The 24,331-nt window shown below is 45.1% G+C and overlaps 1 protein-coding gene across 1 annotated transcript in view; it reads right to left on the reverse strand.

Moving 5' to 3' along the window:
- The window catches only part of KLB (klotho beta), a 38,425-nt gene extending 15,396 nt beyond the window's left edge, over nucleotides 1–23,029 (reverse strand). Inside the window, exons 1-3 of the mRNA XM_035111905.2 lie at nucleotides 22,295–23,029; nucleotides 4,527–5,037; nucleotides 3,319–3,581 (exon numbers count right to left, since the gene is read on the reverse strand). Of these exons, the coding sequence (XP_034967796.2) occupies nucleotides 3,319–3,581; nucleotides 4,527–5,037; nucleotides 22,295–23,029 (1,509 nt within the window). The remainder of the gene's footprint in view (nucleotides 1–3,318; nucleotides 3,582–4,526; nucleotides 5,038–22,294) is intronic.
- Between the last annotated feature and the right edge of the window lie 1,302 nt (nucleotides 23,030–24,331).

Here is a 24,331-nt window from a genome sequence, read left to right on the forward strand (position 1 = left end):
ATTTTCATAAGGAAGTTGTCTTATAAAAGTCCCAGAACTTTTTACCAGGTGAAAAAGAAATCCTGTTGGCCTAAACGGTGTTTTAGTAGGCATTATGTAGTGTGTTCTGCCATTTGTGTCGCAATGTACTTTGATGGGCAGAATCTTTTGTCTAGTCAGATGAAAGTTGGTTTAACTGTCATGCCGGGGGGGGGGGGGGGGCGCTTAACTGACAACAGAGGAAGGGTGGAACTTAGAACTCTCCGTATGCAAAAGAGGGATCGAAATCATGCATATTCTGATTGGTGGCTAGAAGTTTAGAATCTTTAGTTAGACTATGTGATTGGCTGTGGTGGCCAGAAAAAGTGTATATATGGCTGAGTGCGAGTCAGCCAGAGTCAGTTCCCATCAGTGAACAGGTGGAAGAAGTCTCAAGACAGAAGACTTGAGAAGCAGCAGCAATGGATTTAGGTCAGTGCAGGTAGGCCCCCCCCCCACATAGGGTGCAAAGCTGAACGGTGCACCACCATCATCATCATCATCATATCTACATTTATACAAGGAACCTACTGAGAAGATACATAAAAAAGCAACTGTACTAAAATGAATTATTGTGAATATAGGAAAGATTTAGCTGGGGTGGGTGGGGATTTTGTCCTTGCTCACGGTGCAATATAACCAAAGTCCACCCCTGGAAGAAGGCAGAGTGGCTTGGTAACAAAAGCTGGGGGAGCTGAATCACTGGGTTTAGGCTGGGGGAAAATTGAGGGTGGAGAAAATAAGAGGACAATCTGAGAAAGGAGCTTTAATAGGGTTACTAACTGCTTCCTCAAAGTAATAGTAACGGGCAGTATTTAAAGTGACAGTAATAAGTTTGGGCTGACCGAAAGTCCAGAGGTAGCATTATTATCAATTTACGGTGGGGTGGAAGGTTCGCAGGCTATGAAGGACTTGCTCACAAGTTTGTTGACAGCTGCACAAATTATTATAGCTAGGAAGTAGAGGGGGCAGGGGCGTCGCAATGGGGGGCCGATGGGGGCGGTCTGCCCCAGGTTCCACTCTGGGGGAGTGCCACTTGGCGCCCCCACGCCCGCGACTCCCAAGCCGAGCCTCCAGCCTCCCGGTAAAAAGCCCGCGCCGCGCTGAGTGGGCTTTCTACCTGGAGTTTGTAGCTGAGGGCGCGCGGCTTTGGAGGAGCCGGGGGCGGCGATACCCTGCCACGTAACAACGCCCTGGGTGCATGGCAATTTGCCGCCCCGGGTGTCGCGGCACCTCGCTATGCCCCTGGGAGGGGGCCAGCAGAATACAAAATGGAAGAATGGTACAAAGCGGTCTGGGATATAGCTATTAACAGTGCTTTTTTCTTTAAAAATGTTTAGGGGTACTCTCATTTTCCTACTCATATTGAGATACTGCCCCTCAATGAGGCCAAACTTAGATTCACAAAATGTTTAGGGGTATGTGTACCCCTGCATCCCCCCAGAAAAAAAGCACTGGCTATTAATGATAAATTAAGCTGTGCTATTAAGGTAAGTCAGGGAATATGCAGGAGAAATGATTCTGAGGAGCTATGGAGAGTGTTTATGGAATTTGTACTGTGAAAACAGAAAGGGGTCAAACCATCGCAAGAGATGTTGAAATTTTGGGAGGTTGGATAGTTGCAATGGAATGGTCTTGGTGGTGGGGTGCACATTTGTATTCTTATTTATTTGTGATTATTACTTTGTCAAGTAATGAGTTAGCAAGGCAATATACCCATTTGTGGAGGCAGAGCTATATTTAAGTAACCACATAAGCTTGTGTACTGCATAATCTTGTAATAACTAGACACTGATATCTTTGTTAAATATAATAACTAGGTCTGACCAGCTTTGTGTACATGGCATTAAGTGGTAAGTGTTGGTGAAGGTTTAGGGAAACCACTAAAGATGGAAAATACCCCAGCCCTTGCAGCGTGTTCAATTTTTTATATTCATAGGCCACTTTCAGGCATCCTGTTTATTAAGCATTCATCCTGATGGTTTGTGGTGAGGCTAGACATTGTTCTGCCAAGCAAGGGTCATCCACAGTGCTGGATTTACATATAAGCTAAACAAGCTATAGCTTAGGGCCCCACTCTCTTGGGGGCCCCAAAAAAAATTAAAGAAAAAAAACCTGGATGTACATTTCCAAAATATAAGATAAAAAACAAAATAAAACCTACATACAGCAACAGTGTTTTGTGTTGTGTAGGCTCCTATGATGTAGGTAATGGGCCCCGCCTGCTAGCCAGCTCCCTAAAATATCACTGGTTTGCTCATTTCTATATATATGGTGTCTATATTCTGCATGTGCAAATGGCTTTAGATACCTATTAGGTCCATAAATTACCATATAGCATATATTCAACGCAAAAAACAGCGACAACTTGTTGTTGACAAAGGACGGCTGGACATAGAAAGGGCCCCATTACCTTCAGTAGCTTAGGGCCTCATCAAACCTAAATCCGGCCCTGGTCATCCCGCACTTTCCACTGCATTTCCCATCACTTTCCTAACTGCAAACGTCTTAACTTTTCGGGAAGCAGGTTTATTGTGCAGGAACTCCAGATCAACTTCAATTTGCAAGGTGAATTTCCTGCTATGCAGCTGAATCTCACCTGAAAATAGCAGCTATCTGAAAGCACCCACAGAGTTCCCCATCCTTTTCTTTTTAAACTGCTTTATGCCTTTGCGTTTCATTTGTTTTCTACTTTTACATTATGAGGATGGCATACAAATGCCGTAAATAAGTAAAATGCCACTTGAGGAAGCAGGGAGCATGGATATATGCCTGCATTAATTCTATTTCCAAAATGAATCAGGCACAGTGTTCAGACAAATCTAGGGAGAAACTTCAAACTAGATCCATTTGTCAAACTATTATAACCGGGTGGCAAGATGCTAAAGAGAATTAAGGCGGAATCTACACACATATAAAAGAAACCCTGTGAAAATGCTTTTTTAAAAAAGTTTTGAAAAATATAATTTCCCATAGCTCACTGTTGTCATCTAGTGTCACATTTGTATATTGCACTTTACAATACAGTTAAAACATTTTATTTGCAGCTGTATAGCTGAGTCCTAAGTCTCCTGCATCTTTAATAGTTGAGTAGAGGAGCTTGCAGACCTGGGGGTGCCTGTTGAAATTCTACATAACTATTAAAGGTGCAAAAGATCCATCTCTACCCTAAATAAGAAATAACATTAATAACTCAAATACTGTAGGTCTTTTGGATGCATTTGTGACTTTTTGGTGACTGCAGGAAGATAATGTTCTTGTTAAATTTAGCTTAGTCCAAGGAGAGACTTGAATGCTTACCTTAATAACTGACTCTGTCACACCCCAGGAGAAGTCACAGGGAAACTGGCCGTGGAAAGCTGATTCTTTCAGAGGAAAGCCGTTTTCTTGTATGATTTCCTTGTAATAAAATGCGGATGATTTGGGAATCCTCTCTTTTTCTTTGCTATTAAAATCTACATAAAATAACCCACGTCGGTTATTGTAGGCATGTTGCCATTCATATCCATCCAGGAGGGACCAGGCCGTGTAACCAAATACATCAATTTGATCGTATTTAATCGCTGCACAGGGGAGATAAAAGTAAAGGGACAATATTAGCAAAACCAGACTATGATTTGCATTACAAGTTTGCACAGTAAAATGGTTTTGGAACAGGATATTCAGGAAGTTCCTTTATACTCAGTCAGCTCATTGAGTTGTATAGCTTTGTACTGTCTCCATTGGATGGCAATGGCTCTCCATTGTTTCAGAGAGTGTTATTCCCAAGGTTACTTGGAGATGTCAGTGACTGACTCTTCTCCTAAAGGCATATTCTCTTGGGGGAAACCCTATTTTGAAGCAGGTATTTGCTCTGAACGAAAAGCCTATACTGGTACCAAGTTCTACTGCTTGTGTTTTCTGACTGATGCATGGAAAAGCACATGAACCTGACCTTTGAAGGGTTTGTAAGTAAACCAATGTTTAACTTGCCAAGTATGTGGTAATATTCCGAACATACTTAGGACAGTTATGGACCAAAAGAGGTATGTAGTTTTCATTCTGCAAGTCACAGATATTTCCAGTGATCAAAGGATAGGACCATGTGAATATACTACTAAGAACAGAATTGAACTAATTGAATATTAGCTTCAGGGTTTCCCCTCAGGACTGCAGTAGTACCATAGTTAAATTCCCTTTCTATGCCTGCTGTCATCCTCTTAATTATCAGTCATCCCCACTCCCCTCGACAACTGATTATAACTGCATTTTTATATAAAAAACTGCAATAGGCTGCATGCGTACATACATACATACATACACCATAAGCTTGTTTAAGGCTGCTTATTTGTTTACAGTACCACACGTGAGCCTGACTGTTTGCATGTATGAATCTGTGATGTGTAGAGTGAGGTTTGGGTACAAATTCCTGTTTGGATAAGTGAATTTCCATGCTTGAATAGCGGGACCTGCATGTACATTCATTCAGATCTGTTGGGAGCATTCAAAAACTCAATAGCTTCACAAACCTTGCAAGACCTTATTAATAAAGTTCTTCATCAAGTAGATAACTGTGGTATCTTCCGTTTTCACGTGGCTGTTGGTAAACCAGCCATTTTCTGCAATCAGGATTCTAGGATTGTTATATTCCAACTTAATCCAGTTCAACACTTCCCTCAGGTTGAGTGAGAAAACTTGCCCCATTTTGGGTAGTTTCTTTGGTGGTATAAAGTTATTTGGACCAAAGGAAAATGCAAAGAAGTCAGCGGTCCCTTTAATGTAGTTCTTCTCAGTCTCGGTACTGTTTGGCAAGAGAGAGGCAAATTCTGTCTTCAGGTCTTCTGGGTAATCTCCACCCCCATGTATTGGCTTGGCAAACCACCCAAGCACTTTCTGCATGGACTGCTGACACTTTCTGATGTCTTCTTCATTTTTGGATCTGCTCGGTTCGATCCAGTGGGATCCCAAAGTTATCGACAAAAACCCTTTCTGTTGTGGTCGAAAATTTTTGTTGTAATTATGCCAGACTCTTGCATGTGCCTAATGAAGAAGAAGAAGGAGAAAATACAAATGGAAACATCCTATCAGTAAGTATTTTGGATTTGGTGTTAAAATACTACTGACGGGGTTTTATTATCATTTTTACAGAGATGCAAATAGATTGGCAACATAGTCAAATGAGAGTCTTAATTGCTCATTCATTCATTCATTGTCGTTTGCTAGCAGCCTCATATCGAGCCAAAAACTCAGTTCAGTTCAAGATATTTTGGTTTCAGAGACATACAATCTATAGGGCACATCTGAATGACAAAAATATAATAAATGAAATAATTGAACCACTTATTTATTTATTACACTTCTGCCTTGTATTTCCGCCACAGGAGTTCAAAGCAGCACACAATATTCTCTCTCCATTTTATCCTCACAAAAACCTTGAACATGAAGTAGCTAACTTACATGCCTAACAGCAGAGCCAGCCCTATTATTATTATTATTATTATTATTATTATTATTATTATTATTATTATTTAGAAACAAGTAAACTTTTTAATAAATATAAGCCTAAGTGATGTACAGAAGATCAGGTTTGTTTTTTCAGCTGGAACTTGCCGGAACTCAGTTCTGGCACCTCTAATGTGGGCGCCATTGCCATTCTAAGAGAATGAGGGATGTGTTTATGGTGAGTTCCGGCACCTCTTTTTCTGGAAAAATAGCACTGCATAAGATAATACAAAATAATTATCAATAGCACACGAGTAAATCAGCAAAATGTTTAAAACAAGTCCTAAATTATACGTGTGGGTAGGCTTGCTGAAATCAAGAAGTTGTTAGCAGGCTCCTCAAGTAGTATATTATTATTTGTTCAATTTATATACCATCTTCTATCCAAATCTCCTAGTGCGCTGTACGTTAGGAACATTATTTACTCAGCATAATAAAATAATAATAATACATAGCATAATAACGCACAGCATAATGGTAAAATAATCATAACAGTCTCCCCCCCCACACACACACACATTTAACAGGCTATAGATCATTTACTGGGTAAAGAGGAATGTTATTACCTGGCGCCTAAAGACATGTAACGAAGGCGCCAGGTGAGCCTCTCTGGGGAGAGCTTTCCACAGACGCAGAGCCACTCCAGAAAAGGCCTGTTCTTGTGTAGTCACCCTACAAACCTCTCAGGGTGGGGGGACCTAGAGAAGACATAGAGAACCTATCAGGGAATGAGGACCTAGTGAGCATCCCTGTCTCATGTTAATAGGCAGAGGGAGTGTTGTGTGCTACTTTCGCTAAAAGATCAGCTCCTCACAGATGTGGAATAGCCATTATATGACACTTGTAATGTGCAAGTTCTGCATATCCAAGCAGTTGAATATTCAAGACCAGGGTGGAATCTACACACGTTAAAAAAACGCTGTGAAAATGCTTTTTTAAAAAAAGTTTCGAAAAATTCATTGAATTTTGCATAGCTCACTGTCGCCATCTAGTGTCACATTTGCATATTGCACTTTACAACACATTTTATTTGCAGCTGTGTAGATGAGTCCCAGCTTGCTGTTTTCCATCCCAATGGCCCCTGTTTCACATCTTACTCTTCACGTTCTTTATTTGAGTAAGTTATCCCTGAGCTCGAGCACTGTGATCTCTGGAAGACCAGCAGTATGCGAAAAGCAGAACAATGTTTGGAATGGGATGAGAGCGTATCAGTTTTGCTCAGAAGGGTCATGAAGGGCATTTCAAATATATTTTACTTCCACGAGGCAATTTGACCTCTCCTCCTGAGATAAAGGTGCATGCCAGATTATCTAGCATTTACCTTTGCCTCTGACGTGGGCTTCTTTGCCTTTGTCTGAAGAGAACATCTCTTTACGTATGGAGAAATTGCTGACCAATGTTGGGAAACACTTCTCAAGAGCCGAACCGTCAATGACTCAGCAAACTAATTCTGCTCAGAAATTATTTTACTTTGAAATTCTTACTCGTGTTGCATGCATGGGTGTAGCGGGGGGGGGAGCTGCCCCCCATCAAGTAAATAAGAATAAAAATACTTAACTAACTGAGCAATCGAGTCACAGATAGCTTGGTCCTGCTAATTCTTGTTGCAGAACTGATTCAGATAGCGAAGTAGCAACCAAGTTGAGGACTACTTCAGACGGGCAGCATGGAAGAATCTGCTATCAGTTGTTTTATGGGCTTCCAATGCCACAATCTATGTCAGGGCATCTGCCCAAGGTCTAGACATTAGTACTAACCTTTGAGATGGAGGGAAAAAGGGGGAGAAGTCAGCGTAAGGCATAAACTGGTGAGTCATATCCCTGCTCAACCATGAAATTCTGTGGTTGGCGTCTAGCATAAGTTTACCAGACAGTCCCTGGATTTACAAATCAGTTCTCATACAAAATCCATTGAAGTTGAAAAGTGTCCCCGGATTCATTGAAAAAAAAAAATCTGGTAACCTTAGTCTAGAGGACTCAATAGATTGTTGAGTGGGTCAGGATAGGAACATAAGAACAACCTTACTAGATCATACTAAAGGTAAAAGTAAAGGGACCCCTGACCATTAGGTCCAATTGTGGACGACTCTGGGGTTGCGGCGCTCATCTTGCTTTACTGGCCGAGGGAGCCGGCGTACAGCTTCTGGGTCATGTGGCCAGCATGACAAAGCCGCTTCTGGTGAACTAGAGCAGCACACGGAAACACCATTTACCTTCCCGCCAGAGCGGTACCTATTCATCTACTTGCACATTGACGTGCTTTCGAACTGCTAGGTTGGCAGGAGCTGGGACCGAGCAATGGGAGCTCACCCCATCGCGGGGATTCGAACTACTGACCTTCTGATCGGCAAGCCCTAGGCTCTGTGATCTAACCCACAGTGCCACCAGAGTCATACTGAAGGACTGTCTAATTCAGCATTCTGCTTCCCATGGTAGCCAATCAGATGTCTCTGAGAAACCCACAAGCAATAGTGAACTAGACCTCTTGTCTGAATCTGTCTAATCCCCTTTTAAAGCTATCTGAGGGCCTGTTTATTGAGCATTCATCCTGATTGGCTTGCAGGAAGGTTAGGTAGCATTAGGGATGCCATATTTCAGAAAGGGGAAATCTGGACAGAAAACTTGCCAAGCTTTTATGGGAAGTCGGCAAAAACGGCATTGCCGACATGGGCTGCCATATGCCTAGATTTTCCCACACACTTTGGCGATTTCTGCCCAGACACTGCAGCCGACTGCTGCAGTATTCCAGATATGGCTGGGAAATCCTGGACGTATGGCAGCCCTAGATAACATTGGCTATTTAGTAAGCATTCATCCTGATTTGTTTGTGATGAGGTTAAGACAATGGTGCATTGGGTGCTCTCCCACACATTATAGTGCATGTTCCCATCACTTTTCTTATTGCAAAGCATATGATATTTTGCAGGAAGCGGGTTTGTTGCAAAGGACTTCTCAATCGACTATATTTGCGCAACTGGAATTTGCCAGTGTCTGAATGAATCCCACTGGGAAATGGCGACTGTCCGAAAGCGCCATCGATTCATCTTGAGGTAGCAAACTCCACCATTTAACAATGAGGCTGCCTCTTGTACTTCTTGTACCAGGCGTGCACTGCTCTGAACTCCTTGCAGAAAGCATTAGATACAAATGTATAAATAAAAATGAAGAGGGGGGGCGGTTTGGAGGCATCCTGTAACTTTCCACCTCTGGCACTTATTCCTGACATCCCAACCTGATTCATGCTCCGACTGATATACCTCAGCAACAGACAAACAAGCATAAAACAAACAAGCATAAAAGTTAAGTCTGACCACGATACATGGATTTTTATTTTTATTTTTTTAAAGCAGATCTTGATTGCAGTTGTTCTTTTCCCCCTGGGTTGCTGCTCGGTACCTAATCTGCTTTGCACCTTGAAGATCAAGGCTAAGTAGATAGTGGCAGTACAATCAATAATAGGTGCAATATCCTCACCGGTACACGGGATTTTCCGCACATTTCCCTGTTCCTCGTGCAATTGATGTACAATGCTAAATTAGTTAATATAAATCCATTAGGAATGCTTAGAACAGTCAGGAATGTACTCCTGAACAGATGCATTAATTTTTACAGTACTGCAAGTGTCGAGCAGCAGCTCCTATTTGTACAGTATGTAGTTCACAACATGTGGACTGCTTGTAACAGGCTAAACAGGTTCCTGAAACAGAGCTCTCTTCTTAACTAAAAAGGTCTGCATTGCCATTTCTTGATCTCAACACCTTGATTTATCTTGCTTTGATTTGTTTATATCACTTATTTTGAATATTTCTGGAGTACCCTGGCTGTGTGAAATTTAACAAAGAAGTGGCAAAATTAAATCCGAATATCTTCTGCTTCTGCAAGGGTATCCACGGCCTCTTGTGCCAGCTCGAGGATGGCTGCATATTGTAGGATTGTGTGAACGCTTGCAAGGATTGACAGCAGATCTGCACCAGCAGATATTTATTTTCCCTTCCACTACTGCATCTTCTGATCCCATTGCTTGTTTACCATCTGGGGAGGAGCAGGGGTTCTTGTGAGCCAAAAGGTAAAACTGAAATAGAGCAGGGGGAGCTAATTTGGTGCCCCCCCGCAAGATCATGTTGTTGGACTAAATCTCCCATCAGACCTTACCACTAGCTACGCTGAACAGGACTGGTGGGAGTTGGAGTCCAGCATTATCTGGCAGATACCATGTTGGCTACCCATAATATAGGGAAATGAAACAAATAAGTAAAAACTCGTGCTGTGGTGACTGTTCCAGCTTCCTGTTAGCTTCTGAGCCTTTGTTGCAGAAAAACAAAATGAAAACGCCTGCCCTGTTATGCAATGTTTAAACGGTTTTCTCCAAAAGTCACCGGAAGGCAACGGCATACCCTCCAACATTTTTCCAATGAAAATAGGGACGTCCCATTTCATAATGATAATTTTACTATTTATACCTCACACAGCTTACTGGGTTGCCCCAGCCACCCTGGGCAGCTTCTAACAGAAAAAAACAGAAAAAAACATTAAACATAAAAACAAAAACAAAACACTTCCCTATACTGTACAGGATTGCCTTCAGATGGCTCGGGGGTCGGATAATTCCATACCCTCCGACATTTCTCCAATGAAAATAGGGACGTCCTAAGGAAAAATGAGACATTCTGGGATCAAATCAGAAACCGGGATGCCTTCTGTAAATCAGGGACATCCCTGGAAAATAGGGACACTTGGAGGGTCTGCAACAGAGCTGGGGGAGTAGCAGAAGGAAATGCCTTTTTTAAAAAAATAACTGAAAGATGTGACAGGTACATTTACTATTATACATTACATTTTACCTTTTGGAAATAAGTCCAAACCTTCCAGAAGACCTTTTTGAGTGGAAGATGCTATGTGGTGGCAGTTAATTAGTGTTGACCAAACACAGATAGCATCTAGACCTTGGGCAAAAGATTATCTTCAACCACCTTCCTTATTGTGCAAGAGAAACTAGGAGATCGAGTGATACTGTGCTAGTTAACCAAGCTCCATCTTTCATCCTAATTAAGCCAAGGACCAACTCAAGAGTGACAATGCCTTTCCAAGTATCAAAGGTCTTATGCCGACTAGAAACCCAAGATTAGGCTGCCCGCTACCAGCAATTTCAGTGGTTACTAGATAACCAAGATTTTATCTATAATACTATATTAAATAGGAACTAATGGGGGGGGGGACACACCTAGGTACATTCTGCATTTATTTTATTTTGTAATCTGGAATGTAATCTGCTCCCTGACCCGGCTGCAACTTTTGATTTGGGGAGGTGCGTGGCATTTTACAAACCAAGCGCCCAGTTACCATGCCCTGATTGACAGAAAACACATAGTCTGGCTCACAAGGTGAAAAGGGCCTAAATCCTTTACAAATTCCAAATTCGAATGTCTCTAAATGTGCAGTGTTGAGATAAGTGAAACTAAAGCCACTATGTTCTGCTACCTGAACAACACCCTGAGCAAACTCTTGCACAAATGGAAACGCGACCAGAGCGGCAGAATCTGCCCAGGACTCTCTCCTGCTGTGAGTGCCCACAGGCCCTGTCCCTACCTCTCTCCACCTGGTTTAGGGCAGGGCCTGGAAGGCCTCATAAAGGACTGCTGCCGCTGCTCTGCTGCTGGTGCTGCCCAGGACTCTCTCCTGCTGTGAGTGCCCACAGGCCCTGTCCCTGCCTCTCTCCACCTGGTCTAGGGCGGGGCCTGGAAGGCCTCATAAAGGACTGCTGCCGCTGCTCTGCTGCTGGTGCTGCCCAGGACTCTCTCCTGCTGTGAGTGCCCACAGGCCCTGTCCCTGCCCCCTTCCACCTGGTCTAGGGCGGGGCCTGGAAGGCCTCATAAAGGACTGCTGCCGCTGCTCTGCTGCTGGTGCTGCCCAGGACTCTCTCCTGCTGTGAGTGCCCACAGGCCCTGTCCCTGCCTCTCTCCACCTGGTCTAGGGCGGGGCCTGGAAGGCCTCATAAAGGACTGCTGCCGCTGCTCTGCTGCTGGTGCTGCCCAGGACTCTCTCCTGCTGTGAGTGCCCACAGGCCCTGTCCCTACCTCTCTCCACCTGGTTTAGGGCGGGGCCTGGAAGGCCTCATAAAGGACTGCTGCCGCTGCTCTGCTGCTGGTGCTGCCCAGGACTCTCTCCTGCTGTGAGTGCCCACAGGCCCTGTCCCTGCCTCTCTCCACCTGGTCTAGGGCGGGGCCTGGAAGGCCTCATAAAGGACTGCTGCCGCTGCTCTGCTGCTGGTGCTGCCCAGGACTCTCTCCTGCTGTGAGTGCCCACAGGCCCTGTCCCTGCCTCTCTCCACCTGGTCTAGGGCGGGGCCTGGAAGGCCTCATAAAGGACTGCTGCCGCTGCTCTGCTGCTGGTGCTGCCCAGGACTCTCTCCTGCTGTGAGTGCCCACAGGCCCTGTCCCTGCCTCTCTCCACCTGGTCTAGGGCGGGGCCTGGAAGGCCTCATAAAGGACTGCTGCCGCTGCTCTGCTGCTGGTGCTGCCCAGGACTCTCTCCTGCTGTGAGTGCCCACAGGCCCTGTCCCTACCTCTCTCCACCTGGTCTAGGGCGGGGCCTGGAAGGCCTCATAAAGGACTGCTGCCGCTGCTCTGCTGCTGGTGCTGCCCAGGACTCTCTCCTGCTGTGAGTGCCCACAGGCCCTGTCCCTGCCTCCTTCCACCTGGTCTAGGGCGGGGCCTGGAAGGCCTCATAAAGGACTGCTGCCGCTGCTCTGCTGCTGGTGCTGCCCAGGACTCTCTCCTGCTGTGAGTGCCCACAGGCCCTGTCCCTGCCTCCTTCCACCTGGTCTAGGGCGGGGCCTGGAAGGCCTCATAAAGGACTGCTGCCGCTGCTCTGCTGCTGGTGCTGCCCAGGACTCTCTCCTGCTGTGAGTGCCCACAGGCCCTGTCCCTGCCTCCTTCCACCTGGTCTAGGGCGGGGCCTGGAAGGCCTCATAAAGGACTGCTGCCGCTGCTCTGCTGCTGGTGCTGCCCAGGACTCTCTCCTGCTGTGAGTGCCCACAGGCCCTGTCCCTGCCTCTCTCCACCTGGTTTAGGGCGGGGCCTGGAAGGCCTCATAAAGGACTGCTGCCGTCGCTCTGCTGCTGGTGCTGCCCAGGGGAACTTGAAACAGCACAGAGTTCTTTTTAAAATGCTTTTTAAAGAATTTTTTATGTTTTTATCTTCTTTGGGGTGGTAGGTGGGAGGGATTTTTAGTTGGGTGTGGGAATCAGTTAAATTTTAGTGAATTTGTAATTTTTATTGTTTTTGGTTTTATTGTTTTATTGTCTTTTTTGTACTCTTCTTTTGTTGAGTTATTTGCTGTTTTTTACAGAGGTTTTATTTTGTTTTTAAGGGGAGGGGTCAGGGCTGCCCGGGAGGGGGTCCCAGCAAGCAAAATGGCTGGGGCAGATTCCACAGGGGGGTGTGCACTGGAACAACCGATCTCAGTGGTCACGGGTAGGAGGAGGAGTTACGCTAAGACCAGACCATGTCATTACCGAGGAGGCAGACTTAGTCGTTGTCTGAGGACTATCCCTGCCTCCAGGTCTGGTCCTGACCGGACGGATATTGGAATAGGCAAGGGATACCCACATGACCTGAAGGTGCTGCTGTGCAATGCCAGGTCGATGATGAATAAGACCACCGCCATTCACGACCTGATTGTGGATGGAGGATTTGACCTGGCATGTGTGACAGAGACCTGGTTGGAGGAAGCCGATGGGCCCGTTCTTGGCGCTGCTTGCCCACCAGGTTTCTCTTATGCACAGCAACCCAGGCCATCTGGGCGGGGAGGGGGGGTTGCAGTGATTTTTAGGAAGTCATTAGTTTGCACCAGGCGTCCTATTGGGAAGACCCAGTTCTCTGAGTGCATGTTCTGGAAGTTGGGCAATAGAGGCAGTACAGGATTCCTTTTGGTGTACCGACCTCCCCGCTGCACCAAGGATTCCCTGCCCGAGCTGCTTCAGGTCGTGTCGGATGTGCTCCTGGAGACACCTAGCTTGGTTGTCTTAGGGGATTTTAACATCCATGCCGACACGACCTTACAAGGAGCCGCTCGGGACTTCGTGGAAAGCATGGCCACCATGGGGCTGTCCCTGAATAAGTCTGGCCCAACTCATAGCCGCGGACATGCCTTGGACTTGGTGTTTACCTCTATGGATGTTGGTGATCTGACATTAAGTAAAAGCGAAACAAAAGAAGTGCCATGGTCAGATCACTTTCTGGTGCAACTGGACTTCTCCGCAACCCTTCCCCTCTGCAGGGAGGTGGGACCGATTCGGATGGTCCGCCCCCGCTACTTAATGGATCCAATTGGCTTCCAAAGAGTGGTAGGGGATGTTTTATCCCATGTCGATGGCCTTTCAGCTGATTCCCTGGTGGCCCGCTGGAATGCGGAGTTAACCAGCGCTATTGACTGTCTGGCTCCGAAGCGCCCTCTCAGATTGCATGGAGCCCGGACAGCCCCGTGGTTTTCCCCGGCGCTGAGGGCAATGAAACAGTCGTTGAGACGGCTAGAGCGCCGGTGGCGGAAAACTCATTTTGAATCAGACCGGACACGGGCTAGAGCTCAACTTCGAGCCTACCAAGTGGCAATGGCGACGGCGAAGAGGACCTTCTTCACCGTCTCCATCGCATCTGCAGAAAACAGCAGCAGGAGACTCTTCCAGGTGGTTCGCAATTTAGCGGAACCACCTGCTCCATCCGGGCCCAGTACGGGCCACATGATCTCCTGCAATGATTTTGCAAAGTTTTTTGCAGATAAAGTCGCTCAGATTCGGGAAGAGGTAGACTCCACCGTGGGAGCAGGGCCGGGGCGGGGGAGTGCTAGAGTCCTGTCTAGTCAAGTTTTGTGGGATCAATTTCAATCTGTTACCTCCGAGGATGTGGACAGGCTGCTTAGACGAATGAAACCAACCACCTGTCTCCTTGATCCTTGCCCATCCTGGCTTATAAAAGCTAGCCAGGAAGGGCTGGGCGATGGGCTTCGCGGGTTGGTAAATGCTTCTCTCCATGAGGGAGCCTTCCCAGACCCGCTGAAAGAGGCGGTTATTAAACCGCTTCTTAAAAAACCATCTTTAGATCCGGCCAATATGGCCAACTATCGCCCAGTCTCAAATCTTCCATTCTTGGGCAAGGTGATTGAGCGAGTGGTTGCGGAACAACTCCAGGCACGCCTGGAAGAAGCGGACCATTTGGATCCCTTCCAGTCAGGATTCAGGCCTCATCATGGGACTGAAACTGCCTTGGTCGCACTGGTCGATGATCTCCGGCGGGCTAGGGACAAAGGTAAGAGCTGTTTCCTTGTTCTGCTGGATCTCTCAGCGGCTTTTGACACCATCGACCATAACATCCTTCTGGACCGTCTAGAGGGCTTGGGAGCTGGGGGCACTGTCATGCAGTGGTTCCGCTCCTTCCTCCTGGGCCGTGTTCAGAAAGTGGTGGTGGGGGATGAGTGTTCAGACCCCTGGGCGCTCACTTGTGGGGTGCCTCAGGGTTCTGTCCTCTCCCCCATGCTTTTTAACATCTATATGCAGCCGCTGGGAGAGATCATCAGGGGGTTTGGGCTGGGTGTCCATCAGTATGCTGATGATACCCAGCTCTACCTCTCTTTTAAATCAGAACCAGTGAAGGCGGTGAAGGTCCTGTGTGAGTGCTTGGAGGCGGTTGGAGGATGGATGGCGGCTAACAGATTGAGATTGAATCCTGACAAGACAGAAGTACTGTTTGTGGGGGACAGGAGGCGGGCGGGTGTGGAGGACTCCCTGGTCCTGAATGGGGTAACTGTGCCCCTGAAAGACCAGGTGCGCAGCCTGGGAGTCATTTTAGACTCACAGCTGTCCATGGAGGCACAGGTCAACTCCGTGTCCAGGGCAGCTGTTTATCAGCTCCATCTGGTACGCAGGCTGAGTCCTTACCTGCCCAGTGACTGTCTCTCCAGAGTGGTGCATGCTCTAGTTATCTCTCGCTTGGACTACTGCAATGCGCTCTACGTGGGGCTACCTTTGAAGGTGACCCGGAAACTACAACTAATCCAGAATGCGGCAGCTAGACTGGTGACTGGGAGCGGCCGCCGAGATCACATAACACCGGTCCTAAAAGACCTACATTGGCTCCCAGTACGTTTCCGAGCACAATTCAAAGTGTTGGTGTTGACCTTTAAAGCCCTAAATGGCCTCGGTCCGGTATACCTGAAGGAGCGTCTCCACCCCCATCGTTCTGCCCGTACACTGAGGTCCAGCTCCGAGGGCCTTCTGGCGGTTCCCTCATTACGAGAAGCCAAGTTACAGGGAACCAGGCAGAGGGCCTTCTCGGTAGTGGCACCCACCCTGTGGAATGCCCTCCCACTAGAGGTCAAAGAGAACAATTACCAGACCTTTAGAAGGCATCTCAAGGCAGCCCTGTTTAGGGAAGCTTTTAATGTTTGATGGATTTCTGTATTTTAGAATTTCTGTTTTTTTGGAAGCCGCCCAGAGTGGCTGGGGGAACCCGGCCAGATGGGCGGGGTATAAATAATAAATTATTATTATTATTATTATTATCTTATCTAGGCAGACTTTTGCAGAAGCTCCCATTCAAGGCTGTGTATATGCTATATTGTCAATGCACATTTGAAACACATTCTTTCCCACACAGAATTCTGGGCACTTTAGGTCACCCCTCAGAGTTATAATTCCCAGCCATGCTTAACAAACTACAGTGCCCATAATTCTTTGAGGGGGAAATGTGTTTCACAGGTGCTTTCAAGTTATCGTGTGAAGCATATTGTTTGCTGACCGGCGTGAGTGGCTATTTTCTTTCTGTCCACAGTCCTTTGGATCAAGGTCCTTCTCCAAATTCATTTCAGCATTATAACACTTTGGTGGTTGAGACAAAATAAAACTTACACTTCTATCATCATGCCCCCAGTCACATTTGTGACTGAATGTTAAATTTATATGTCAGGATAGCTCAGTTGATTAGAGCGTGGTGCGGATACTGCCAAGGTTGCAGGTTTGATCCCCATCTGGGACAGCTGCATATTCAGGCTGGACGACATCATCCTCAGGGTCCCTTCAAACTCTATAATGATTGCCATATGTCCAGAATTTCCCAGACATAGCCAGAATACAACAGTTAGAAACAGTGTCTGGGTGGAAATCGAGTTAATGTCTGGGAAAATCCAGACATTCCATGTCAGAAGTCTAAATTTTGGCGAATTTCCTTAAAAATAGCTCAAACATTTTTTCTGAAAAAGATTTTTTGCAAAAAAAAAAGCTAAACAACTTGCTTAGTCTACTGCTGATTAATCTAGCCTTCCTTCACCCCACCTCAATTCTCTTTTCTCAATAGCAAGCATGGTTTAAATTTGAATTCCAACCACAATGTATCTCTTCAGAAACACTTTTACTCAGATAATACACTACTTACCACAAACAGCAAATGCCACGATCTGTCTGTTGTTTTCTATCAAAAAGCATATGACACCAAGGAAATTCTTACTACCTAATCTTATACAGGTTTACTTGCTTGAAAATCTCATTGAATTCAACTCAGCTTCTGCCCAGCCCAAGTCAGGGCAGCCTCAGTTCTCTGACACTAATAGCAAAGTCATTATTTGAGTCCTGATCCTTATGTAGCCAAAACTGTGCCATCCACTCACAAAAGGAAGTATCAGTAGGACTGGGTTTTTTTGGGGGGGGGGATCTGTAGGAAATTAACTGAAAGGGCAGGGGAAAACCCAAAATATTTCTGCGAGGGCTGAGAACGTCAGTGAGCAATAGAGTGCTGAGCATCTGTTGGGAGGGGAAATGGAAAATTGGGGTGCAAATGGAGTATCCTGTAAAGGAACATGGCTAGCTGTCTGGTATTGTGGCTTAACAGGAACACTCCAAATTATTTAATGTAATGTGTCATTTCAAAGCTATCCTCAGCCTTGAACTCTTTTGTTGTAGGTTGCCCTGACCCTTGGTGATACCTGAGCTCTGAAGCTGAAGGCCACCGGAGGGTCATGACACCTCTGCCTTAGTAGGTCCACTGTGACACTAAAGAATGTTCAGGGAAAGTCAGCTTGCAGCTTTCAAACAGGGGTTTGGGCTGGGTGTTCATCAGTATGCAGATGATACCCAGCTCTACCTGTCTTTTAAATCAGAACCAGTGAAGGCGGTGAAGGGCCTGTGTGAGTGTCTGCAGGTGGATAGCAGCTAACAGATTGAGAGTGAATACTGAGAAGACATAAGTACTGATTTTGGGGGACAGGAGGCAGGGAGGTGTGGAGAACTCTGTGGTCCTGAATGGGGTGACTGTGCCCCTGAAGGACCAGGTGTGTAGCCTGGGAGTCATTTTGGACTCAGAGCTGTCCATGGAGGCTGAAACCCTCCCTGCCTGCAGACTGTCTCACCAGAGTGCTGCATGCTCTAGTTATCTCCCGCTTGGACTGCTGCAATGCTATCTCCTTGGGACTACCTTTGAAGGTGACTCAGAAACTAAAATTAATCCAGCTAGACTGGGGACTGGGAGTGGCCACCAGGACCATATAACACCAGTCCTGAAGGACCTACATAGGCTCCCAGTATGTTTCCGAGCACAATTTAAAGCCCTAAATGGCCTCGGCCCAGTATACCTGAAGGAGCATCTCCACCCCCATTGTTCAGCCCGGACACTGAGGTCCAGCTCAGAGGGCCTTCTGACAGTTCCCTCACTGCAAGAAGTGAGGTTACAGGGAACCAGGCAAAGGGCCTTCTCGGTAGTGGTGCCCGCCCTGTGGAATGCCCTCCCATCAGATGTCAAGGAAATAATCAACTACCTGACTTTTAGAAGACATCTGAAGGCAGCCCTGTTTAGGGAAGTTTTTAATGTTGGATGTTTTAGAGTGTTTTTAATATTCTGTTGGGAGCTGCCCAGAGTAGCTGGGGAAACCCAGCCAGATGGGCGAGGTAAAAGTAATAAATTATTATTATTATTATTATTATTATTATTATTATTATTTTATTACCTGGAGATGCCCACCATATTTCTTATGGAGAGAACATCCCACAAGAGAAGAGACTACAAGAGAAGAGACTGTAGTCATTAATTGACTGGCTTCCACTGCTAGCAACATGTATGTCTCCAAGTTTATTACTTTGTGACAAATGGTTAGTTAACAACTGTATGGGAAGGGCGCGATATCAATACTACAATGGGCATCATAATCCTTGGGTTTTCTCTGCGGGGTTCTTGTATATCTTGTGACAAATTAGAGGTAAATCATTCCTTGATTTTAGGGGCCTATATTTGAATAAAGTAAAGATTCCTTTATCTTATTATTTTTGCACAGCTCCCATGAACATGCATTTTAACTCAGGGACATTCTCAATCTTACATTCAGCGCCTCTCTTTCCTGGTTAAGCAAAATGAGTACAGTGGTGCCTCGACTTACGAATTTAATCCGTTCCGAAGGCACTTTCGTAGGTCGAAAAATTCGTAAGTTGAAAAACGCCATTGGAAACGCGATTTCCCATAGGATTGCATTGGAAACGGAAAAATTCGTAAGTCGAAGCAACCCTAAGAATTCGTAAGTAAAAAAATCCCTATCTAAAACCGCCGCGGTTTCCTTTTGGATGTCGAGACATTCGTAAGCACGCGGCCATTAGCTCCATTCGTAAGCACGCAGTCATTAGCCCCATTCGTAAGTCGAAAAATTCGGTTGTTGAGCCGTTCGTAAGTCGAGGTACCACTGTATTCCTAATGCAATTATTAGCAGAATGTGGCTCAGTAGTAGAAGGTCCTTGGTTCGATCTCTGGGAAAAGACTCCTGCCTGAAATTCTGAGCAGCCACTATTGGTCTGACTTGCAATAAGGCAGCTTCTTATGTTCCTACCCTGCCCCGAAAGAAAGTAAGGCAGGGAAAAGTCCAGCTGACTCATTCAACTTATGTTGGTGAAACAATTCTTATCTGCCTTTGTTGACAGGTGGAGGGAACCCCACCAACTGACTCCAAACGGAGGTCAAAACATGAGCGTTTGCTATAAAAATAGAGCACATTGTGTTCTTTGATTTCTGCCAACTGGGGGAAAAACCTGGCACCTGCACTTCTTTTGTTTTGAGAGCAAAAGTGTAAATCAGATTTTAAAAAAAAGAAAGTCAGCAGCAAAACCTGTTGTAAGTATCCTGGAAGGCTTAGAAGGCACACCAGTCAGGAAGATGGACAGTAACTTTCTGTATCACTAGCAAGAACAGAATAGATACAGAAAACAAAGTCCAGTGCCTTCTAATGACTAAACGATATAATGGCACTATCCACATAATATAGCCACTCTTTCCCTCCAAGTGACACTCAACCTAAAAAGGCTGGGCTGAACCTGAACTTCCTACTCATTCAGATATTTAAACACTACATTGGATCGGCTCCTTTTCATGCTTGGTTTAGGAGAGCGCTGGACAACATTTCAAGGCCTTGCTTTCTGCTGGATAAATGGGACTTGTAACTCTGTGCGTTAGTCCAAAATCAAGTGCCAAATGGTCAGCTCCCAAGTACATCTACTGCTGTTGGCTCCTACAGTGGTGGTGGCATCCAAAATTTGGCTGATTTCCTCCTTTCCATTCTACTATATCATGTGATGCTTTTTCTCCCCTTAAACTCTCACACTCAGTGTACCTGAGGGTTGCTCCACACATATCGAACCTCCACCTGATGACTTACAGTTGAACAGAACAAGGTGACATTAACATTCTGTGTTTAAATGTGCGGAACATTGCAATTTCAGGGGGGAAATACATTAACGTAGTTTAAAATTAATTCAAAGGCAAGGTGCAACCTTTGGATTTTTGTGAAGTGTGGGAATTTTATACAATATGCTAATACAGTAATAAAAAATTAAATGACTTGATTCCAGAAGCAAATAATAATGTTTGGCTATCATGAGAATGTAAGAATATAAGTTACATGTTTATGAATAGGATATATCTTATTCAATTGTCATTTTACTCTAACCTTGTTTACGGTCCTGATGATTACGCCATGATATTAGTTTATGAATACCACAGCAGATCTACAGTGGGAAAAAATAAAATCTACAAGAAAAGAAGTAAAAATGTGAAATGCCCGAAAACCTACAAAAATATTGGGGGGGGGAGAGAGATTCTGGCTATGTTTGGTTTGTGATGCTCAGTTATTCAGTCAGGTCATCATTTGATGTTGCAACATGCAGGTGTGACCAGCCCCCTCCCAACTTCTCTCCTTGCCTTCACTCATTGTTTAGCCTCTGTCTAGGAAAATGTCCAAGACAGGTTGTCAATAGCCACTTATGAAAGAATCACTTCGAGGGAACTCAGATTTTAAGGATCCTTTTGGCTACGGCTAATGGGAATTGTAGTCCCAAACACCTGGAAGGCACCAAGTTTGCAATGGCTAATTAGTTACTTTTTGTGGACTGAATTGCAAAATGATTGTGGATGTGGAATTGTAGACAAGCCCTAAATTACCACAAGAAAGACCATTGGGTATTATTAAGGGATGCTTTTCTCAAATGATGCAGTTGTGGTGGGGGCAGTGCTTTTCTTCTAATACCCGCTCCCCCAAATTATGCAGAGTATTTCTGTGTACAAGTTTTAGGGTTTGATCCGCAGTTGGAATAGAATCATAGAAGAGTTGGAAGAGACCACAAGGGCCATCCAGTCCAACCCCCTGCCAAGCAGGAAACACCATCAAAGTATTCCTGACATATGCCTGTCAAGCCTCTGCTTAAAGACCTCCAAAGAAGGAGACTCCACCACACTCCTTGGTAGCAAATTCCACTGCCGAACAGCTCTTACTGTCAGGAAGTTTTCCCTAATGTTTAGGTGGAATCTTCTTTCTTGTACAGTAGTTTGAATCCATTGCTCCGTGTCCGCTTCTCTGGAGCAGCAGAAAACAACCTTTCTCCCTCCTGTATAAGAACTCTGATTTCACTGAACAATAACTAAGTCAACAGAAAGAAGCTAAATTCTGTTGGATGTATAATTCAGCTAAGGGAGAGGTAGCTACCCTAGCTCAATTCTAATAAACAGCTGAAAGCAGAATTGGCTTGACGTCATTCTTCAGGTCTTCAGTATTGACATAAAGGATATTTCTCTTCAGACAATTAAAAAATACTCGGTAACATTGTTTGTTCAGTATAGTGGCTACTATTTGCAGTGTGATTGTATCAGGTTAGGCTGCATTATTTAATTATTCTCTATGTTTGATTGCTTAATCAAGCTACAATTTGTCAGATTTAGGCCTATTTAATATGTGTTTCTTTTAGGGCAATCAAATAATATTAGCATATGCAGGTTTTCCTTATGGTCCAAGGCAAACAAGCATGAAAGGAAGTGCAAGGGATTTTTTTTGGCAGACAAGCTGTTATTAAGACTGCAATCCAACCAGACTTCAAGTGCTGTAAACATATTTTGATTTGAATGGGAATATACTGTGCCATCATAAGCATTGGTTCTGACATATCCAATTAAAAAGGACAGGGTGAAATGCAATGGGAAAGACCCTAGCTGTCAGTCAAACAACTGATCTACAGTAGTTGGTATAAGGTAGCTTAATGACCCACAACTGGAACATGGACAAATTTGCTGCTTATTTTTACTTTTAATAAAATAAGTGTTGAAATCATTACACGGACAAAGACAAGGGGCAGCACATTTGTTTCTGCCAAGGCTTTTAGCCTGCAACAAGAATACTGATTATCGTAAGGACTGCTCTCAGCTTTGCAGTCATCGTATAATATTATACTGGCTCTCCAGCGGCAGTGAAACTTAAGTCTGTGACAGTTAAATCTATCCGTACTGTACCTTGATCAGATTATGTCCTACCAGAGGGACAGCGCTTTCTTCCTTCTCTCCGGGAGCATGGATCCCTGTGCCATACCCATGCCAAGCAACTAGATAAGGGTTGTGGATTGTAATCCAGTACTTGACTCGATCACCAAAAGCTTGGAAGCAAAAAGTTGCGTAGTCATCGAAAACATTGATGAGGGATTCGTTTTTCCACCCCCCATATCTCTCGTACAGAATCCAGGGCAAATCCCAGTGGTAAAGGGTGACCACAGGCTCAATGTGCCTGTGAACCAGAGCCTCTAGGAGACTGTTGTAGTACTGAAGCCCCTTTTCGTTGACAGCTGTCACCGTCCCAGTGGGGAAGAGCCTTGACCATGAAATTGAAAAGTGGTAAGAAGAAACTCCCAAAAAATCCAGAGCTGCTAAATCTTTCTGCCAAAAAATGTAGCTGTCACTGGAGTCATCTATCTGGGAACCAGCTCTCAGCTCTGAACGGGCAAACTGTTCCCATATCGACGGTCCCCTTCCATCTTTCCTTTGGGCACCCTCCACCTGAAAAGCGCTGGTCCCCACACCCCAGAAGAACTTTTTGGGGAACGTGTCGTGCAAAAACATCTGGGTTTCATTCACAAAACTTGAACTGGACTCTTTCCCCCACACAGATCTTCCATCGTTGTCAAGCCCAGCAATTGTCGGTATAAAAATGATCGCCCACAAGGCTAGGGGTCCTTTCAGCTGCTGCGTAAACATTGCGCCTTTCTGGAGTGTACACTAAAAGTCACATTTTCTTTTTGGCGGCGGCTGGAAATCCATTCAGTCCCCAGGATCCCTGCTGCATAGTTTGTCTTCATTTGCCACAAAACTGCTGGAGTGTCTTATCAAAGCTTCAGCAGGGGGAGAAAAAAGCTTGTGACTGTAAAAACCTTGTTAATGATTAGCTTGGCACTGCAAGGCTTAGGATGGGTCACGAAAAAGCAACATAATCCCAAGGAGATCACCTTCTCATGACCACTAGGACACCTGAGGGGGGTTCTTTTATTGCTGCAGAAAAAAGAGGTTTGAATCACGAAGGCTTCTCTCCATCAATGCCTAGTTGTTCTGAATGTCTGAAACGGCAGTCTTGGCAGCTGTCTGTCAGAGGATGCTAGCGGCTGATCCAATTACATTTAAAGGGAATAGAGACAAATTGCCCTTTTGACACAATTACCCACATGCAGAAACCACGCTGCCACTGCTTAATCAAATAATCTGTAATTAATAGGAGCAAAGGCCAACCAGAATAGTCTTCAGAAGCCCCTGCAGCTACATGAGTCTTGGGATTCGTGAAAGGCTAGCAAGTTTATGGCAGCATGAGCTTTTATAGGTAAGAGTTCTGCATACCCTTCAACGTTTCTCTGATGCACAAATATAGGATTTTGGACACCTGGCTTGACAAAATACACGTGAAAAGGATCTAGGGGTCTTAGTAGACCACAAGCTTGACATGGGTTAGCAGAGTGATGCAGCAGCAAAAAAGGGCTAATGCTATTCTAGGCTGCATCAATAAAAGTATAGGGTCCGGAACAAGTAAAATAATAGTAGTACTGCTCTATTATTAAATGATCAGACCCCACCAAATCTACAATTGTATGATTCTATGACGTAGGACCCAAATATTTGAAGAAGGGCCTCTCCTCATCTGCTAGCCCAAACCTTATGATCTACAGAGGGTGAGACCCTGCTCATGTCCCACCAGCTACAGTATTATGTAGTATGCAATGATCTGAGATTGGTTATTATCTGCTATGGTCCTGCCATGTGAAAATATGGTCGTCTTCATTGACAACTCAAGAGACATCTTTCTTTAGGCAGAGGAGGAGTGTAGTTGTAGTTAAGAATGTTTTGATAAAGTGCTGGTATTTGCTGTATTTGGTTTTATGCTTCTGCTTACTGGTTTTAATGTACTGTACAGTATTTGAAATATACTCGGAGTTGAGTGTTGATTTCATGCTCTTTATTTTAGCTCATGGTAAACAGTGTGAGTGCTTCCCCCCAAAACCTCTGGCTATATAT

Source organism: Zootoca vivipara, chromosome 9, assembly GCF_963506605.1.
Source record: "Zootoca vivipara chromosome 9, rZooViv1.1, whole genome shotgun sequence".
NCBI classification, from domain to species: domain Eukaryota; kingdom Metazoa; phylum Chordata; class Lepidosauria; order Squamata; family Lacertidae; genus Zootoca; species Zootoca vivipara.